Below are 17,215 nucleotides of genomic sequence, written 5' to 3'. Positions count from 1 at the left end.
AATCGAGATGTGGACGGTACAGAGGAAAGTTCAGTGTGTTCTGTGGCTCGCTAAATTCGAATCTGTGACCGAAGTGCAGCGTGAATATCGGCGTGTTTATAACAAAGCGCCACATTAATCACTTAAAACAAAGAATCACAGATGTTATTCACTCAGTTACACCAGACGTCCTTACCCGTGTGTGGCAAGAACTTCACTATCGTTTGGATGTGTGTAGGGCAACAAATGGAGCCCACATCGAACTGCACTGAATAAGTATGAAACTGGGAGAGTTTTCCTTTTATTTGGTGCAGATTTCACATTTCTATCATTTTTTGTTGCTTTCCTGTGACCCGTCAAAAGTGCACCATGACTTTATGGACACACTGTACTATTTATAGTTTTAGATTATCCTACCATTGCTGAATTTGCATTTTAACACTTCCTGTCAGGACAATGAGGTGAGAGGGCGCTCCGCCTTTCCTTGGACAGAGCCTGCTCTGTGTGACCTGTGCTCTGACACGGTGCTGGCTGATCGGGATTTGTACTCAACTCGCCCGGTAACCGCAGACCACAGGCGCACTGCTAGCTTGCCAGACCCCCTGGTCTGGAGAAATTTGAGGAGTGGGCATTGTAATACACCGCTGAACAAGACAGCTTCGTAGCCGCTTGGGACACAGCTGCTGGTTTTCGGTTTTTTGAGCCCAGACTCTCTTACTGCCCATGGCTTGGTGCTGCTTGCTTGTCCTGAAGCTTTTTCAAGAGTAAAACAAGAGGAAATTGACTTAATTTGAAACAGGGGAGCACTGATTAAGCACAGCAAAGATAATGAAACACTAGAAATAGGCTGTCAAAGGAGAAGGTGAAGTCTCTGTCCAGCTGTATCAGTAGTCACTAAGCTACCAACTTTTAAACTAGCTTGTTAGAAGCCTGCCTAGAATGGAAGTGGATGATCTCTTCAGACTCTTTTTACCTTAAGATTTGATTTTCTAGATTCTCAGTATGACTGTCCTATACAAATAAAAATAAAATCCCCCAAAAAGAGAGAATAGGAATATTTGTAGCTTAAGGGAACTTATCCTTAAGAAAACAAACTTTTTCTCTCAAGACAGACAGCATAGAATAAGAAGAAAAATTAGATGCCTTGCAAGCATTAAAGAAATATATGCCTTCTGCAATAAAGTACTTGTCCCCCAAATTATGGAAATGTTACATTAGTGATGATTTGTTTAATGTATTTGGGACCCAGCCCTGAACCGGTAAACTGAAACAGATGTGTGCTGGTCGTGCTCCTTGTACCATGGAGGGTTCCGTGTCTGCTGATGCCGTTGCGGTGGCCTCATCAGCAGGATGTCGCCTGTCTGCCTCGGCCTCACTCACGAGCAGCCCCGGGAGGCGGACCATGGGTTGGGTGCGAGAGGAGCAGGGGAAGGGGAGAGGCAGCAGGCAGCTTCTTGGTCCTCGGGGAATGCCAATGACCATTGCCTCTTCTCTCCTTGCCTCGGAAATGGTGAGGGGAAGAGCAGAGCCCTCTCTGTGTGGGGGCTTCTACAAACCGGGGAGAGTTTTACCCTTTGGTGCTTCTTCAACTTCGTATGACACATTTGAGAACGACATAAATTGCCAAGCAAACTCCTTCCCTGACATTAAGGGGTTTTCAAACATGTATTGCATGTTTATAAAGCACATACTGGGTTCCAGACATGAAGACAGACATTGGGAATACAAACCTGCACAACACACAGTACCTAGAAGGTACAGGTTTACAACTCAGGCACTAGAGCCAACAACAGGATCCCGTCCTCTAGATGTGAGCTGGCCTTCTGGGAGCAGGACTGCAGCATGGCCCATTGTCGCTACAGGGCATTTGCAGGGAAGGGAATGGACTGAGTTTTCTGGTGAAGGTGATGTCTGTTGTCCGTGCAGCCAGCCCCGGGCCACGTGCTGGGGCACTAACGGGTTGGTGTTACTGACATTTTCAGTGGCGGCCCTTTCTCTTTCAGGAAGTCAGTGATCTCGGGCAGACTGTGTATTTTGACAATTTGGAATTAATAGCTAGCTCCAGTGTTTTATACTTGGAAAACAAGGTGCTATCTTCATGCCAGGAGAGATAAACATATTTACTAAGACTGGTATATTGAAATGGGATAAACCAATGCAGGTTTACATGTAACCTCTAAGACATCGATTGTTGTGGTCTCCTCAAAAATGACCAGGAAGGCCTGTGTCGGACAGAAAAAGTGAGTTTGTTGATAATTTGCCGGCAAGGGAGAGAGCTTTAAAAATGTCTCATCCATCTTTACAAGGGAAGTTACAAAGGAAGTTTCATAGGGTAGGATTAGGGTTAGCACTGAAAGTCAGGTTATTTTAGGACAGGTTTTCAAAAGCAGAGAATGAGCAGGAATTGGGTAAAATGGGCAGCCACCTTTTTTGTTTGGCAAGCACTTGTAGTTGGCCTCCAAGTTGGGTATGGGCACAGAGCAGATTTTTAAGGTAAGTTACTGACAGACACTTCTAAGATGTTCTTTCTAGAGAAGGTGGAGTTGCTTCCTCTTGTTTTACAGTCTTGGTAAATTTTCCTTTCTTCAATTTGTAAGTTTGAATTTTATATTTTGGTTCCATACAGTCAAATTGGGTTTAGTGAGATCACTTTGGTAGCCCTCTTTTGGAGTTCATTTTTACATTGCATTAGCCTGAAAGGCAGACATTTTGGATATTTTTGCCAGCTTTTTAGAGTTTAAACACACACACACACAGACCAGGTCCTCGAATAATATCATTTCCTTCAAAGTTATTTATAACATTGAAGAGATGCCCTCGGAACGTAATTCTTGTTTATATCAATTAGCCTACAGTACAGTTAGTTTAGTATATCATTTTGCTTAAAGTCAAAGAACACATTGACATTGAGGACCTACTATATATTATGTATATGTATATATGTATACATATATGAATGTGTATGTATCCCTACCAGTCCTATGTATGTTACTTTATTGTTTTTTTAATTGGCAACAGTTGGCTTTAAAAGAACCCAGGCATAGTTTGCAAGATAAAAATCATGATTTCTTGCTTAACTAGATTTTATTTCGTTTTATCTTTGTGGTGTGACTGGACATGATATCTGAAGTGATATTGCACAGATGAGCCCCTCAGTGCTGTAAGCAGAGACTAAAGAGAATTCTACTGTGAGGTCTGGTTGGAAATGCCATAGTCAAGGCTAAAGGGCAACACTTGGAATAGTACTATTGCAACAAGTCAATAAAAAATATTGGGATAATACTTATGTTCACAAAAGTCAACATCTCTATTATATATGTGTGTAATTATGTGTATCAACATATGCATGTTGTATACATGTCATTGGGAGAAGTAATTTTTAAGATATAAAAGGTATATTTTTAGCAGCTACTAACTTAACTTTATGAGCAATTAAATTACTCTAGATCTGCTTTAATTTAGTATGAAGAATTGTATTAAATAAGCCATATTACATTCTCACTTAGGGGGCTGCCACATTAAAGGAGAAGTGAAAATCTGCTTTCCATCAGTAATTTTAGAACACAAAGCAGAACTATGTAGCTCTGTGTTATCCTGTACTGTGTTAATCAGATACAAGGTGTGACGGAAGCCAGTGACAAAGAGTTTTCCTGATAGTGAACAGGCTCTGATAATAGGCCGGTTAAGGCTTCATAATGTTTCAGTGGTTAAGCAGTAAACAAAATGGTATAGGACTTCAAAAAGGATAGCATATTCCATGTAAAATCAAACCATAAGCTTTTCATGACACTTTATAATTTATGGAAACTGGGTGCTTAATATCATAATGTCAGGAGCCAAGAAGAAAATAAAAGACTATGTTAAAAAAAAAGATATAGTGTAGTGTGTGCACCTTTAAATATAAGACAAATTCAAGTCTATATGTGAGGCTCTCAGGGTACACTCCTTGTGAAAAGCAGCATTTCAAAACTGAAGGACAACGATATTCCTAGAGTATTTCCACAATGGCTTGGTAGATTTTTATGACGTGTCATAGCCGTGGCTTAGCTGTGACCTCCCTTAATTTCATAGTTACTTCTTGATAATGAGGGATGGTGATGTGGGAGTGAAGTAGAGATTGGGGCAGAAAGGTCAAAGGGAATTGGTTTCATTGACATGTTGAATTCACTAAACTTTTACACTGGATATTCATTTAGAGTTGCTATTTAACTTTTTAAAATAAACTTATACTGCCAATATTATTCAGTGTTGAGGGATAATTATTTCAACAGCCTTATGAGTAATGGTATTAATCATAAATTTTTATTTCTAGAACGTTAGAAGTTGAGTAAATCTTAGATTTGTTTCATTTTAGAAATGAAGACTGACACAAAAGATATTAAAATACCTTTAGAAGGTTGTGTATTTCTCTTAGTATCATAGCTAGAACCAGAACCCGGGTCTCCTAACTGCCAACCCAGTGTTCTTTACATTAGAGCATGCCATATTATTAACATCCATAAATTCAGACTCTGAGACACCAAGTAACTATGACATTGCCATGGCTATTAAATTCTGCTCACTGAAGATAAACATAGATCACTGAGGCCTGGGATGATTTCAGAATGCTGAAGATCGAGTAGGGTAAAGGCCCAACTGTGTTTTACTAAAGCAGAAGAGAAATAAGCAAAACAGAAGTGTGTGTGTGTGTGTGTGTGTGTGTGAGAGAGAGAGAGAGAGAGACCAACCAATACCAGGCCAGGGCTGGGAAGAAATTCCAAATATAAGGTTTTTAACATGTTTGTCTTGGGAAAATATATGTCTATTTTCAGATTGTCTTGCTTACATTTTTAGTGTTAAAATGACCTTTCTTTTCTATTTTTTGAATTTTCTTTAGACCTTTCTTTTCTAAAACAATAATAGCAGGTGCCACTTGATTTACATTTAATGTCAGTCCCCAGCATTTGCTTTTATTATTATTTTTTATTATTTATTTTATTTTTTTTTTTTTTGCATTTTTCTGAAGCTGGAAACAGGGAGAGACAGTCAGACAGACTCCCGCATGCGCCCGACCGGGATCCACCCGGCACGCCCACCATGGGGCGACGCTCTGCCCACCAGGGGGCGATGCTCTGCCCATCCTGGGCGTCGCCATGCTGCGACCACAGCCACTCTAGCGCCTGAGGCAGAGGCCACAGAGCCATCCCCAGCGCCCCGGGCCATCTTTGCTCCAATGGAGCCTTGGCTGCGGGAGGGGAAGAGAGAGACAGAGAGGAAGGCGCGGCGGAGGGGTGGAGAAGCAAATGGGCGCTTCTCCTGTGTGCCCTGGCCGGGAATCGAACCCGGGTCCTCCGCACGCTAGGCCGACCCCAGCATTTGCTTTTGAACCTCTCCTGAAGTCTAAAATTCTTGAAACCACAGCCCTAGCCTATTAACTGCACTTGCTGAATAGACACTCAACAGCCCTAAGTAAAACATTTGATTTTCAAGGAATCTGGAACATAAAAATCAGTGTTCCAGAAACCTAACGATCAAAAGCCAGCATCACATAGCAAAACAATACTATTTCATTTGACTCTAACGAGTGCTTACTACTAAGGAAAAGGAGAAATGATTAGATGAATTTTGTGTTCCTCATTACAAACATGCTTCGTCCAAGGTGCTGTATTTGGTAAATATTCAAATACCTGAGAGGCTATACTATCACAAACTAGACCAACTTTCGTGACACAAGTACAAATCTTAATGTTTGCTACTTAGCCTCTAAATTTAAAATCTATATATTTTAAAATATTTTTCCAAAGTTAGCTTTTAATACTGGAATTAAAGTCATTGAAAACTGTTATTGTTGTTGTTATTATTATTAATATTATTATTGTGGTTCTGTCCAGGTAATGGGACTATGGGTATTTCTTCTATAATTTTCAACTTTTAACACTGAAATGGTTTTATAATCACAAAACACCAAATATTTTTAGGAGTCATGTTATAGCCACTTGAAACTGTAAGGTTTGATAGTGCTTGATCAACAGTTTTGCTATTTTCTTCACTATGATCTGTATAAAAAAGCCATACACACCTATTAAAGCTCAAGGCCACCTCTTGTGAACACTCCACTTGTCACTGAAGTGGCTTCATTATAGTCGGAATTTGTAATCATTGTTGGATCTTTTGCAAAACACTTCTATGTATATCCTAAATGATCACATAGCTTGGTAGAGAATAACATATTCTGTCTCATGTTTCCAGGAGGAGAGGCTATTCTTGTTTGCTCCTTCCTTCCTTCCTTCCTTCCTTCCTTCCTTCCTTCCTTCCTTCCTCCCTCCCTCCCTCCCTCCCTCCCTCCCTCCCTCCCTCCCTCCCCCCCCTCCCTCCCTCCCTCCCTCCCTCCCTCCCTCCCTCCCTCCTTCCTTCCTTCCTTCCTTCCTTCCTTCCTTCCTTCCTTCCTTCCTTCCTTCCTTCCTTCCTTCCTCACTGAGGAGATAGCCATAGTGTTTTCATTGTGGTATCCTGAAAACAGTAATGCACATGTGAACCACTGTTAGTCATAGAGAATAAGGGTAGTCTTATTACATTTGGTGCTAGGTCTCTGCCCAAGACACTAACAAATGGAGCTGTAGTGTCAAAAGTCAGCCATGGACGCTCATTGATATTTTGGTTTGTGTGTTTGGATCTCTCAATGGAGTGTGAATAGCCTCTTCTTAAAAACTCAGCCATGCACGTGTAGGTTTAATAAGAACATTGATGGTGGCCCTGGCCGGTTGGCTCAGTGGTAGAGCATCTGCCTGGTGTGCAGAAGTCCCGGGTTCGATTCCCGGCCAGGGCACACAGGAGAAGCGCCCATCTGCTTCTCCACCCCTCCCCCTCTCCTTCCTCTCTGTCTCTCTCTTCCCCTCCCGCAGCCAAGGCTCCATTGGAGTAAAGATAGCCCAGGCACTGGGGATGGCTCCTTGGCCTCTGCCCCAGGCACTAGAGTGGCTCTGGTCGCAACAGAGTGACGCCCGGGAGGGGCAGAGCATCGCCCCCTGGTGGGCAGAGCTTCGCCCCTGGTGGGCGTGCTGGGTGGATCCCGGTCGGACGCATGCGGGAGTCTGTCTGACTGTCTCTCCCCGTTTCCAGCTTTGGAAGAATACAAAATAATAATAATAATAATAATAATAATAATGATAATAAAATTTAAAAAAAAAGAACATTGATGGTAAACCTGACAGATGGGAAGAAGGCTTTGTTAGAAGGGCTATTTGTGAATAAAACTGCATCTTTGTCACACATTTCTACATTTATTAAATATATTTTTATTTAATTAGAATAGTAAAATCTTACAAGAATGTTGTAAGGTAACTCCTTGAGTAAACGTGATTTTTTGCTTTATGCAGAGCATTATTTACTATGCTCAATACACTTTATGGATATATGGTTTAAGGATTTAATTTTAAAATTATATCTACCTCTGACATTTCACAGTTATTAGTAAAAAAGCAAATTTTACTCCTAGTGGAATAGCAAACCCTATATTTTATATGGTTAGGGCTCTTGACTGGGGTTTAACTCCTTTTCTTATGCTAGGAATCCATATGCTTTAACTTAAATTGTAATGAAACAATCAAATTATAATGTTTTTCTGTCTTCTTCCCTGAATACTTCTTCATTCAGATAATCAGATTTAAAATTTTTCTACCAAAATGAAAAGTTAGTTTTATACTCTTGCCAAGTGAAACAAGCTAGAATTCATAAAAGAAACAATACCACTTAAATTAGTTCTAGTATTTAATGTAGATTTGAAAGGATTTCTGGTATTATAAGGCATATCCTGGGCGTTTGGGTGACTTATAACTACCTTATCTTTTAGGGAAAAGGCCAGTTAGTATGGAGAATTTCTTGCTCAAAATATCATTTTGCTTTTAATTTATGCATTAAATTCTTTACCTTAATGGATAATAAGTTTATCTTCTTCTGTAAGTACATGTGATCATTCTTAAGTTATCTAGCCACTTCTAATATGACAATATCTTTTTTTTCTTTTCTTTTTTTTTTGCAGCTAACTTTGAGCACATATACTGTGCTGCATATGAAACCAAAAATATTTTGTATTTTTGAAGTCATGTACTTTAAAGAGGTTCAAAGTTATATTTAGCATTTCAGCTAAATCATTGTGAAGCTAATCACAGTGCCCATATTGCACAATTAGCACCGCTTAGGGTTTTATTTAATCTTGGAAACGCAGTGATCCACGTAAATCTGTAGCTAATGAAACTACTTGTAACAACATCCCTGTGCTATTATTTTTTCAACTCCCTTGTTCCCTAACAGCCATGCATGTGAGCCGGGTCGGGGGAACGTGACAGAGGGTGCTGACCAGACCAGAAGCTGCTGCCTCCCATCTCATTGCATGGTCAACAGTGTGGCCCCTTCATAGAATCTTACAGCTGAAAGTTGACCTTCAGGGTCATTTATTACACACATTCACTAAGAATCCACTCTGCAGTGACCCTGCCAAAGATTCATTAATTCTCCATTTAATTGCCTTTTCCACATTGCCGCCCAAGGTCACTTCAGTGTTCTGGGCCTCCTTTTCTCTTTTGTAAAATGGCAATAATTATAGTGCCTAATTTAGAGAGCTGTTACCTCAATTAATTAACAGTAATGGCTAATATGAAGTGTTTTCAATATAGGTCTATAGGTTTTCTAAATGCCTTATCTGTGTTTTCTCATCTTTATCAGAGCAGTTTATATGCTTAATTGGATGATTGTTTAAATTATAATACCTAATCACTATAACCATACCAACAAGACATGGCATTTGGATTTAGGATTTATTGTTTATGTCTAAATTATCAATTTAAAATATAGGTTAGCACTAAGAATATAACTATAACTTTGAGTAAAATATCTCCTTTAGTGATTTAAATATTGAAATTATAACAGTTGAATTAAGTGTTTATTATTTTTAAAGTGAAGCGCAATAATTAACATTTATCATAGCTCAACTAGCTATTTATCATAGCTCTACTAGTAGCCATAACCTGTGGAAAATTAGGAGGTTAGATAGGTTCCACTGTAGTTTATAATAACTTGCCTTTTGTGGCACATTCACCAAGAATGTTCTCTGTGAGCAGGTGTTACAGATACAGCAGTGAATAAACCATTCTTGCTCCTCAGGAGTGCATGGCTGAGCAGAAGATAGACATAAGAAGACATAATTATGAATTTACATAAGATAAACATTATTATTTTGTTTCCCATAGTAACCATTTCAGGAGTTAGGAGAGAAACTTGCACTTTCCCCACACACACTGAAAAGTGAAAAAAGACATAGCAAAAGATGAAATTTTAATGCTTTACCATCTGTCATTAGTGCCACAAATAATTATAGCCATACAGCTCTTTGGAAGCTGAAGTCTGATGGCTCACCTAAATTCTAGTAATAAAGAATTTGTGAAATTAAGACTTTTCCAGTTTTGCCATTGCTGTTAGCAATTGGTAATCCAAAAAGAGATGTCTTTAATATATGTATTTAATTTATTTTTATTGATTATTATATAAAGTAATTCTGAATGGATAATTTTTAATGTTCCCTGTGACCTAAATGGAGCTGCCCTCAAATTGTCACAAGATAAAAGTATGTACTGTTATCTGAGTGCCATGGGAGTTCCTTCATAAGCTAAATAGTAATAGTTGACTGTTTATGTTCAATAGGAATATGACGAAGAATGGGCCAAGAAAATTCAGAGTGAGAAGTTTCGCTGGCATAACTCGCAGTGGTTAGAGATGGTCGAGAGCCGGCAGATGGACGAGAGTGAGCAGTACTTGTACGGTGACGACCGCATTGAGCCGTACATCCACGAAGGAGACATTCTCGAGAGACCCGACCTTTTCTACAACTCAGGTGAGAGGATTACCAGTGGTCTGCGTGCTGGCAGCAGGAATCTTGATCTGCCAGCCTGCTCACTCCCAGCTTTGTAAGCACTCTATGAGTATAGAAACGCCTTCTGCTAGTGATGTCACAGGTACCTACCGCCAGAACTCACCAAGCCAACCTGTTAACTCACTGCTGTGTTTTTCCAGGTTAGTCTTTGTTGAGCTCTCCATAAAGAAGGCTGTGGCCAGAGAAATTCATCGCTCTTAGTTTATTACATTCTAGCCTATATAACTTAACATGGCATATTCAAGATTTCTGACTTCTGTTTGAGAATAGTATTTTTCTTTATTTAAATGTATATAACTTTCTAATTTATGTTTTGTTTTTGATGTGTTTCATTTAACAGATAATTTTGCTATGGTTTTGCTTTAGTTCAAAGCAGTACACTCTGGTGACTCTGGTAGGGATGATGTAGACACTTTATAGCAATGGTTTCTTTTCTTATAAACTCTGCTAGTGTTTTCAAGGTAAAACAATTTTTATATAAATCTTATATATATTATAACTTTGTTGGTTCTGCCATAGTGCCTTTTTCTAGGGATGAGTTTGGCACAAAGTTTAAGTTTTTGCATATTTTGGCTTTTAATGTGTTTCACAGTTGCCAATATTAATATGACTTCATTGAAGTCATTGAGTTGAGGAGTGGAAGGAAAGGATTTCTAATTAAGACCTGTAGCAGGTTGGAAATAAAAAGCATGAAAGTAATTATATCTGAATTAATGGCTCACTTTTCTCCTACTATGTACTGATTCATGTGTTTTCCTAATTGGGTATTGTGCAAATTGGCCGTAAACGCTGCATTATTTTTATATTTGATATAAATATTTGAATCCTGGAAAATTGATACTTTACTTTGAAAATTAAATAGATTTCTTCCTAACTGAACTTTACAGTAGTTATGAAATACTGCTTTGTGTTTCAAACCAGATGGTGTAGATCATTAATTTCAACCAACCAGAATTTCTTAGTTCAGTAATGGCAAACAGCTGTTCCTTACATATTCAGATATTCATGAAGTAAAGTGATGTAAAATATATATGATATGAATTTTTTGTTAATAGAAATCAGAATTTCTTGGAATCCAGTTTCTTGCTTTGAAGATTGATAGCTACTTTTCAGTGCGAATCACTTACAGTTTTCAAAACTGAATAAAACTTTTAACCACCACAATATTCATCTTTTTGTTTTAATGCAATTAGAGTTTTAGAACAGATTTCTAAAAAGTTAAAGCACATTTCTAAGATTATATTTAAATTATATTTGTATTTTCTTAGATGAAAATCATAAATATTTTTCTGTAGGATATTTTACAATTAAAATGTACAACCTAAGCTTTTGTGAGAACTCTAAATTTATACTTTTACAGATCAAAATTTAGAAACAGCCACCACTGATGGAAAAATAAATAAATTTAAGCATTTGAGGAGTGAAATATTAGATATGCTCCTGGTTGTTTTTTAATACCTGTCGCCAGATGTTATGGTAGACATTGGACAATGGAGATTACATTGCTGTGAGTTTAAAGACCTAGTTCTTATATCAAGCCATGTATTCTTTTTAGTTTATTAATTTACCTAGTTCATTGTCCATGAATGGATCACCTACTAAATGAATCTCTTGATGTGTGTCATGGAAATCTCGATAATGCCAGCCTCTTATCTTTTATTGTGTGCAGTTGTATCATCAGAAGCTTTAGAGAAATTTGTAATACTGTAGATAAGAATGCTTGAGTGATCTCTTTTAAGTCCCTGAAATTTCAGGCTGCTTCCGATAAAAGCAGGTTTAGTAGCTTTTTAGTCACAAAGGTTAAGCTAAGTGCCAATAATTCCCTGGGTCTAATCTTCTACTTTGAATGAAATATCACTTGCTACTTTCTAGTCATTAGTATCGCCTTCTATATTTTCAAATTATTAAATACATCAAAATGTACCTATTTCTCTCTTATTTTTTAAAAAAGGATCTTAGTGTTATGATATGAAATAGGAATCCAGCATTTCCTTTAGTAACAGTATTTTTCCTTAGAGTCTAAATGTATTATAACTGTAATCACTGATTAATTTCCTTTTTTGTCATGAAATTATGCTGTTCGCTTTAGTACATACCAACAGAGGAAGCACATTATAATATTGCTGTATTGTTACTACACATTTATAAATGACTTTTTCCTTTTTTGTTCTTCATTAATTGTGGTGAACATTATTCTTAGCACTTGACATGTAAATGTATCTCTGGTGTACGAAGTTTAAAATGGTTTGTTTCTGTCTCAGAATCATTGTAAGCTGTAGTTTTCATTTGCATGTGTGTTTCTGTGATGTGTCTTACCAGAGAGAACCAAATACATTATGATTTCTCTATTTTAGTCATTTCCCCCCATTTTCTCCTTTATTTGCTGTTTTCTCCCACACAATCACAATTTCACTTTTAGCTAGTTTACTAAAGAGCCCACTCTTATGTTTTCATTTGACTTTAAAAACTAAAGCTGATTTCAGTAAAAATAAGTAAGAAGATAATGTTTTATATTTTTTACTTTTGTTCACAATGTGTGCCAGCCCATTTAACTGACTTTCCAAAGTCAGAAGGTGATAGTTCCTCTGCTGACGACAGACGTGCTTTGGTCTCAGCCGGTTGCAGTGCACCCCCTCTCACGGGGGGCACACTTACCCTCCCTACCTGAACACCTCAGAAAGGTGTGCTGTGTGCATCCATCGTGTGAAGGCTTTGTGTCATTTAATAGCCCAAACATGTAGAGTGCTCTGCAGCATACAGAGTGCTCGGGTGTGTCTTGTCTGTCTTCTGTCTGTTCTCTGGGGGGTTAAATGGGACATGAACTTCTTTGGTTCCTTGTTGCTGTCTTTGAAGCAACAAGGTTAGAGTAGGAGCCTGAGAAGGACCCTCCTCGATTTATCTGGAGTTTGTAATAAAAAATACATTACTCCTCTTTAGTATTTCTATTAAAAAAGTTACTTTGGGATGCAGACTGCTGAGAAACAGTTTTGAAGAAGTTGGGATGCTTGAATGGAAGCTTTAATTTAAGGTATAATTTAACTTTTATTAAATCCTAAGTAAATTCCAGTGCAGAAAGATTGCGCCTGTCCCTGAGTCACCTGTTGTCAGACCGTCCGGGGCAGTGCACAAGCTGTGTCCACAGAATGACATGCAGTGTCCTCGGGGCGCTAAAACATAAGTTCAGAAATATAAATTTTCTCTTTGTTACTCACATGATATCAGGCTTGTTATATTGTTAAACTAGTTGTGTTCTGGGTTTTTTGCAGTTGTGGCTGAATCTTTAGACTCGCACGTATTTGATGTGATCTCTGTTTGAGGAGCCCCCAGCCTGGGGACCCACTCTGCATTCTGTGTGTCCCTTCGCTCCGCCCTTTTCCCTTTGAAGACGATGGCAACTCGGAATCAAAGTGCAGATGTTGATTATTTGACGAGAGTTTTTTATTTAATCTATTCTTAATCTGACTCATTTCACTAGGTGATGGTTCATGTAACAACTTTTTAAAAATAATCCAGGTGTCTTTTTATTTAGTTGTATATTTATCTGAAATGTGTCTGAGTGTGCTGTCTTTTATGATACTAGCATGCTGCGTATCTTCATAGTTATTCATTGTCAGAGTGTGGTATGCATTTTATTTTGGCATTTGACTTAGCTTTGTTCCTATAAAATTGACAGATTTCTTCAACCCTGATCCTCAATTATTTGGTTTTAAATTAATAGAGGAGCCCCTTGATTTCTTAACCTTATTAGTAATTTCAGCCACACTTTCACAAAGTGTGAGAACAATATAAATAATTATTTTTGGCTGCCCAGCTCTATGGTATCTTGAGATTTCCCATAATTTCAGTTTTCTGTTAACTTTTTTGTGTTTAGCAGGCCTTTTATTTATGGAATCTGTAAGAGAACATAGAAACTGGTCTAAATATTAGACACTTTTAAGCTACCTTTTAAGTATTTTAAATTTACTGAAGTAATAAAATAGATACCAAAGGTATTTGTTAACAATTCAACAAATAAATAATAATATGGATTCGTGGACTGAAGGTAGTGCAGGAGTCTTACAGAAATACAAGTCACCTCGCTTATTCACTTGCCTGCTCTATTATTTTTCCTATTTACTTGATCTTTAAGCTCCTTACTCCTGAAACAGATCAGCCTTGAATGCTTACCTGTCTTTCAGGACTGAAGTCCATTCCAGCTCTGCCGCCCTCCCTGCCTACCCAAGGAGGGTTTTCTAAGCCCTGCGGACACAGCAGTCTCACCACGGCTTCTCTCTCCAGCGTTCACTTAGTGCACATATCCATTCCTGTTGTACATCACTTATAAATGAAATGTATTATTTAATTGCATCTTAAGTGTTTTTCTTATATTTCACTTAACCTAAGATTCTTAAAAACAGAAATTATTTACTGTAGTTTTTATATTTACTACAGGACCTAGGAAAGTATTGCTATGCATATCATAGGTGCAAAATGGTCATTCATGTGGTAACTGAGTAATTTACTTACTATGTTCCAAATTTATAAACAATGTTTTAGGTATCACCTAACCAATATTTATCTAGAGGTTACTTAATCCACAATACTTTCAAAATAGGAAATGTTAAAAGGCCTGAGAACTTTGCAAATAGTTATCACAAAGGCTGTATCTTAAAATATATTCATTCTATGCATAGGGCAGCCTGGAAGCCATCACTTAGATTGTGTTCCTTCAAATTATTCTTAACTTATATATTCATAGTTCTATCAAAAATAGGTTATCTGGCCTGACCTGTGGTGCAGTGGATAAAAGCGTCGACCTGAAACGCTGAGGTTGCCGGTTCAAAACCCTAGGCTTGCCTGGTCAAGGCACATATGGGAGTTGATGCTTCCTGCTCCCCCCCCCCCCCACTGTCTCTTTCTCTCCTCTCTCTAAAATGAATAAATAAAATCTAAAATATATAGGCCCTGGCCAGTTGGCTCAGTGGTAGAGCGTCGGCCTGGCCTGCAGAAGTCCCGGGTTTGATTCCCAGCCAGGGCACACAGGAGAAGCGCCCATCTGCTTCTTCACCCCTCCCCCTCTCCTTCCTCTCTGTCTCTCTCTTCCCCTCCTGCAGTGAGGCTCCATTGGAGCAAAGATGGCCCGGGCGCTGGGGATGGCTCCTTGGCCTCTGCCCCAGGCGCTAGAGTGGCTCTAGTCGCAACAGAGCGACGCCCCGGAGGGGCAGAGCGTCGCCCCCTGGTGGGCGTGCCAGGTGGATCCCGGTTGGGCGCATGCAGGAGTCTGTCTGACTGTCTCTCCCCGTTTCCAGCTTCAGAAAAAAAAAAAAAAAAAATTAAATCTAAAATATATATATGTATATATATATTCTAAAAAAATTAAAAGAAAAATAGGTTATCTGGATTCATAGTTTGGAGCAAATGAGAGAATGGTGTCACTCGAAAATCAGTAAGAGTAATAATAAAGACGAGTTTAGGAAAAGAAGCACTTTAATCAATGGAAAAGAACTCAGCACAGTAGTATAGAGCCATTTAGTGTAAGTAGTCAAATGTATCTAATAACTTTGGGCATGCTATATAATAATTGATGTTTATGATGAAGATTGAGTCATCAAGAGTACTGAAATACATTCTGTACGCTTTTTAAAAACTCAGAGCATGTAAAATATATTTACAAAGATTTTTAACCCAATTTTATGTGTGTTTTAAGCTTTATCATGCATTGCTTATTTAGAATTAGAAGTTCACTTATTTGAAATATTTAATTCCCTAATCATGTTACACATATGAAGCCGTGTGGATATGAAATGTGGGACGTACTAAAGGTTCACACTTACTGACACCATGCTCTTTATGTCTCCTTGTCCTCATGTACTCTGTGTCCTTAGCCTGGACCATCACTGTCTGTCCCTCCCCAGCGTGCCTCACCCTGTCCTGTTCTGTCTTCTCCACAGGACTGTAAGCCCCTAGAAGGCAGAGCTTGTCCTACTCATCGCGGTACTAGTCTTGTACTGCCGCATGGGAGGTGCTCAGTAGGTGTTCAGTTGTGCTGGATTGTTGTAAAAGAACACTTAAGTCTGTATGGTTTTCTGTTCATACTCCCAAGAGGACAGCATGTCGTGCTAACATTTTTGTTTCCAGATTACTTTCTATTATATTGCTTGATAGAATAGGTTCCTTATTATTACCTGAAATTGTGTTTTGCTGATGACCATTTTCCTTCTTTCTAGATGGATTAATTGCCTCTGAAGGAGCCATCAGTCCAGACTTCTTCAGTGATTTTCACCTTCAGAACGGAGACGTGGTTGGGCAGCACTCATTCCCTGGCAGGTAAGCAATCTTCACAAGAATATCTAATATATGATGTCTTCTTGGTTTTTGAAAGCTAGAATTCTCTTCATTCCTCATTAAAAAGGAAAAGATACTCAATATTTCCAAGAACATGCTTGTTTGGTTTTAAATTAATTTATGTGCTCCATCGGTTGGGAAAATACAGGCTGTCTATTGAAAGAGACTTTTACATTAAGGAATCCATATTGTTTTCCAAAGCCAATAAATATAAAATAAGAACTCCAGACATGTATTTTAACAGTTATCCAGATGTCACTGTTTTAACAAGTTGATGCTTTGATTAAAAACTTTCCCTCTCTAGATGACATGCAAATAAAATATTTAAGGAAGAAACTCTGACCTGTCAGCATTATTCTACAATTGATTTATAAAATTTTATCAGTGTGTAAACAATATTTTCTCCTGAATATCATTCCTGGAGGTATATTTGAATTTGGACTGTTGAAATTTCACATTAAATTAGTCTCATGATTAGCTATAGTCTTATTTGTCATTAAGACTGTATTTTCTTTAAATTATTTATTTAGTTTTCTAAAATTATACTTTCCATTAACAAACTATTACCTTTTTGGAGGATGTGTTTATATTTTAAATGAAATAATACAGTTATGACTAATATTTTACAACCTTTACTGATCACTTGTACTAAGCCGTTTGTTCCAGCAGTAATTATTACAACCATTTTTGATCATCTGTGTTTAATCTCTTTTACAAATATCATATTTAACCTTCACAGCAATGTTTCAAGGCAAGTATTGTTATAGCCCTTTTGCAAATAAAGAAATCAAGGCTGAATAAGTAACCAACTCACACTAGTAAGATGTTAAAGAAAAAAATTTGAATCCAGGTCTCTATGTCTCCAAAGTTTATGTTCTTTCAAACATGATGCCTAATGTGGAAGGAAACGTAGCATACTATAGTGACTTCTGTTGCAACCTAGTGCACATGTACATTGTTTATACGTATATATATGTGTGTGTATATGTATATATGTATATGATTTAT

General features: G+C 38.0%; 1 protein-coding gene and 1 non-coding gene across 4 annotated transcripts in view; both read left to right on the top strand.

Annotated features, from left to right (window-relative positions):
* Positions 1-17,215, top strand: part of KIFAP3 (kinesin associated protein 3) — a 135,933-nt gene that overhangs the window by 86,520 nt on the left and 32,198 nt on the right. For all 3 annotated transcript variants that reach the window (XM_066371467.1, XM_066371465.1, XM_066371466.1), the window contains exons 18-19: positions 9,655-9,844; positions 16,090-16,189. In XM_066371467.1, the coding sequence (XP_066227564.1) occupies positions 9,655-9,844; positions 16,090-16,189 (290 nt within the window). The remainder of the gene's footprint in view (positions 1-9,654; positions 9,845-16,089; positions 16,190-17,215) is intronic.
* Positions 6,709-6,784, top strand: TRNAT-GGU (transfer RNA threonine (anticodon GGU)). Its single transcript has one exon. It is a non-coding gene; the product is annotated as a tRNA-Thr (tRNA).

Source organism: Saccopteryx leptura, chromosome 2 (genome assembly GCF_036850995.1).
Source record: "Saccopteryx leptura isolate mSacLep1 chromosome 2, mSacLep1_pri_phased_curated, whole genome shotgun sequence".
Lineage (NCBI taxonomy): Eukaryota > Metazoa > Chordata > Mammalia > Chiroptera > Emballonuridae > Saccopteryx > Saccopteryx leptura.
Note: the sequence above shows the minus strand (reverse complement) of the source record. Positions and strands in the feature narration are given on the sequence as shown.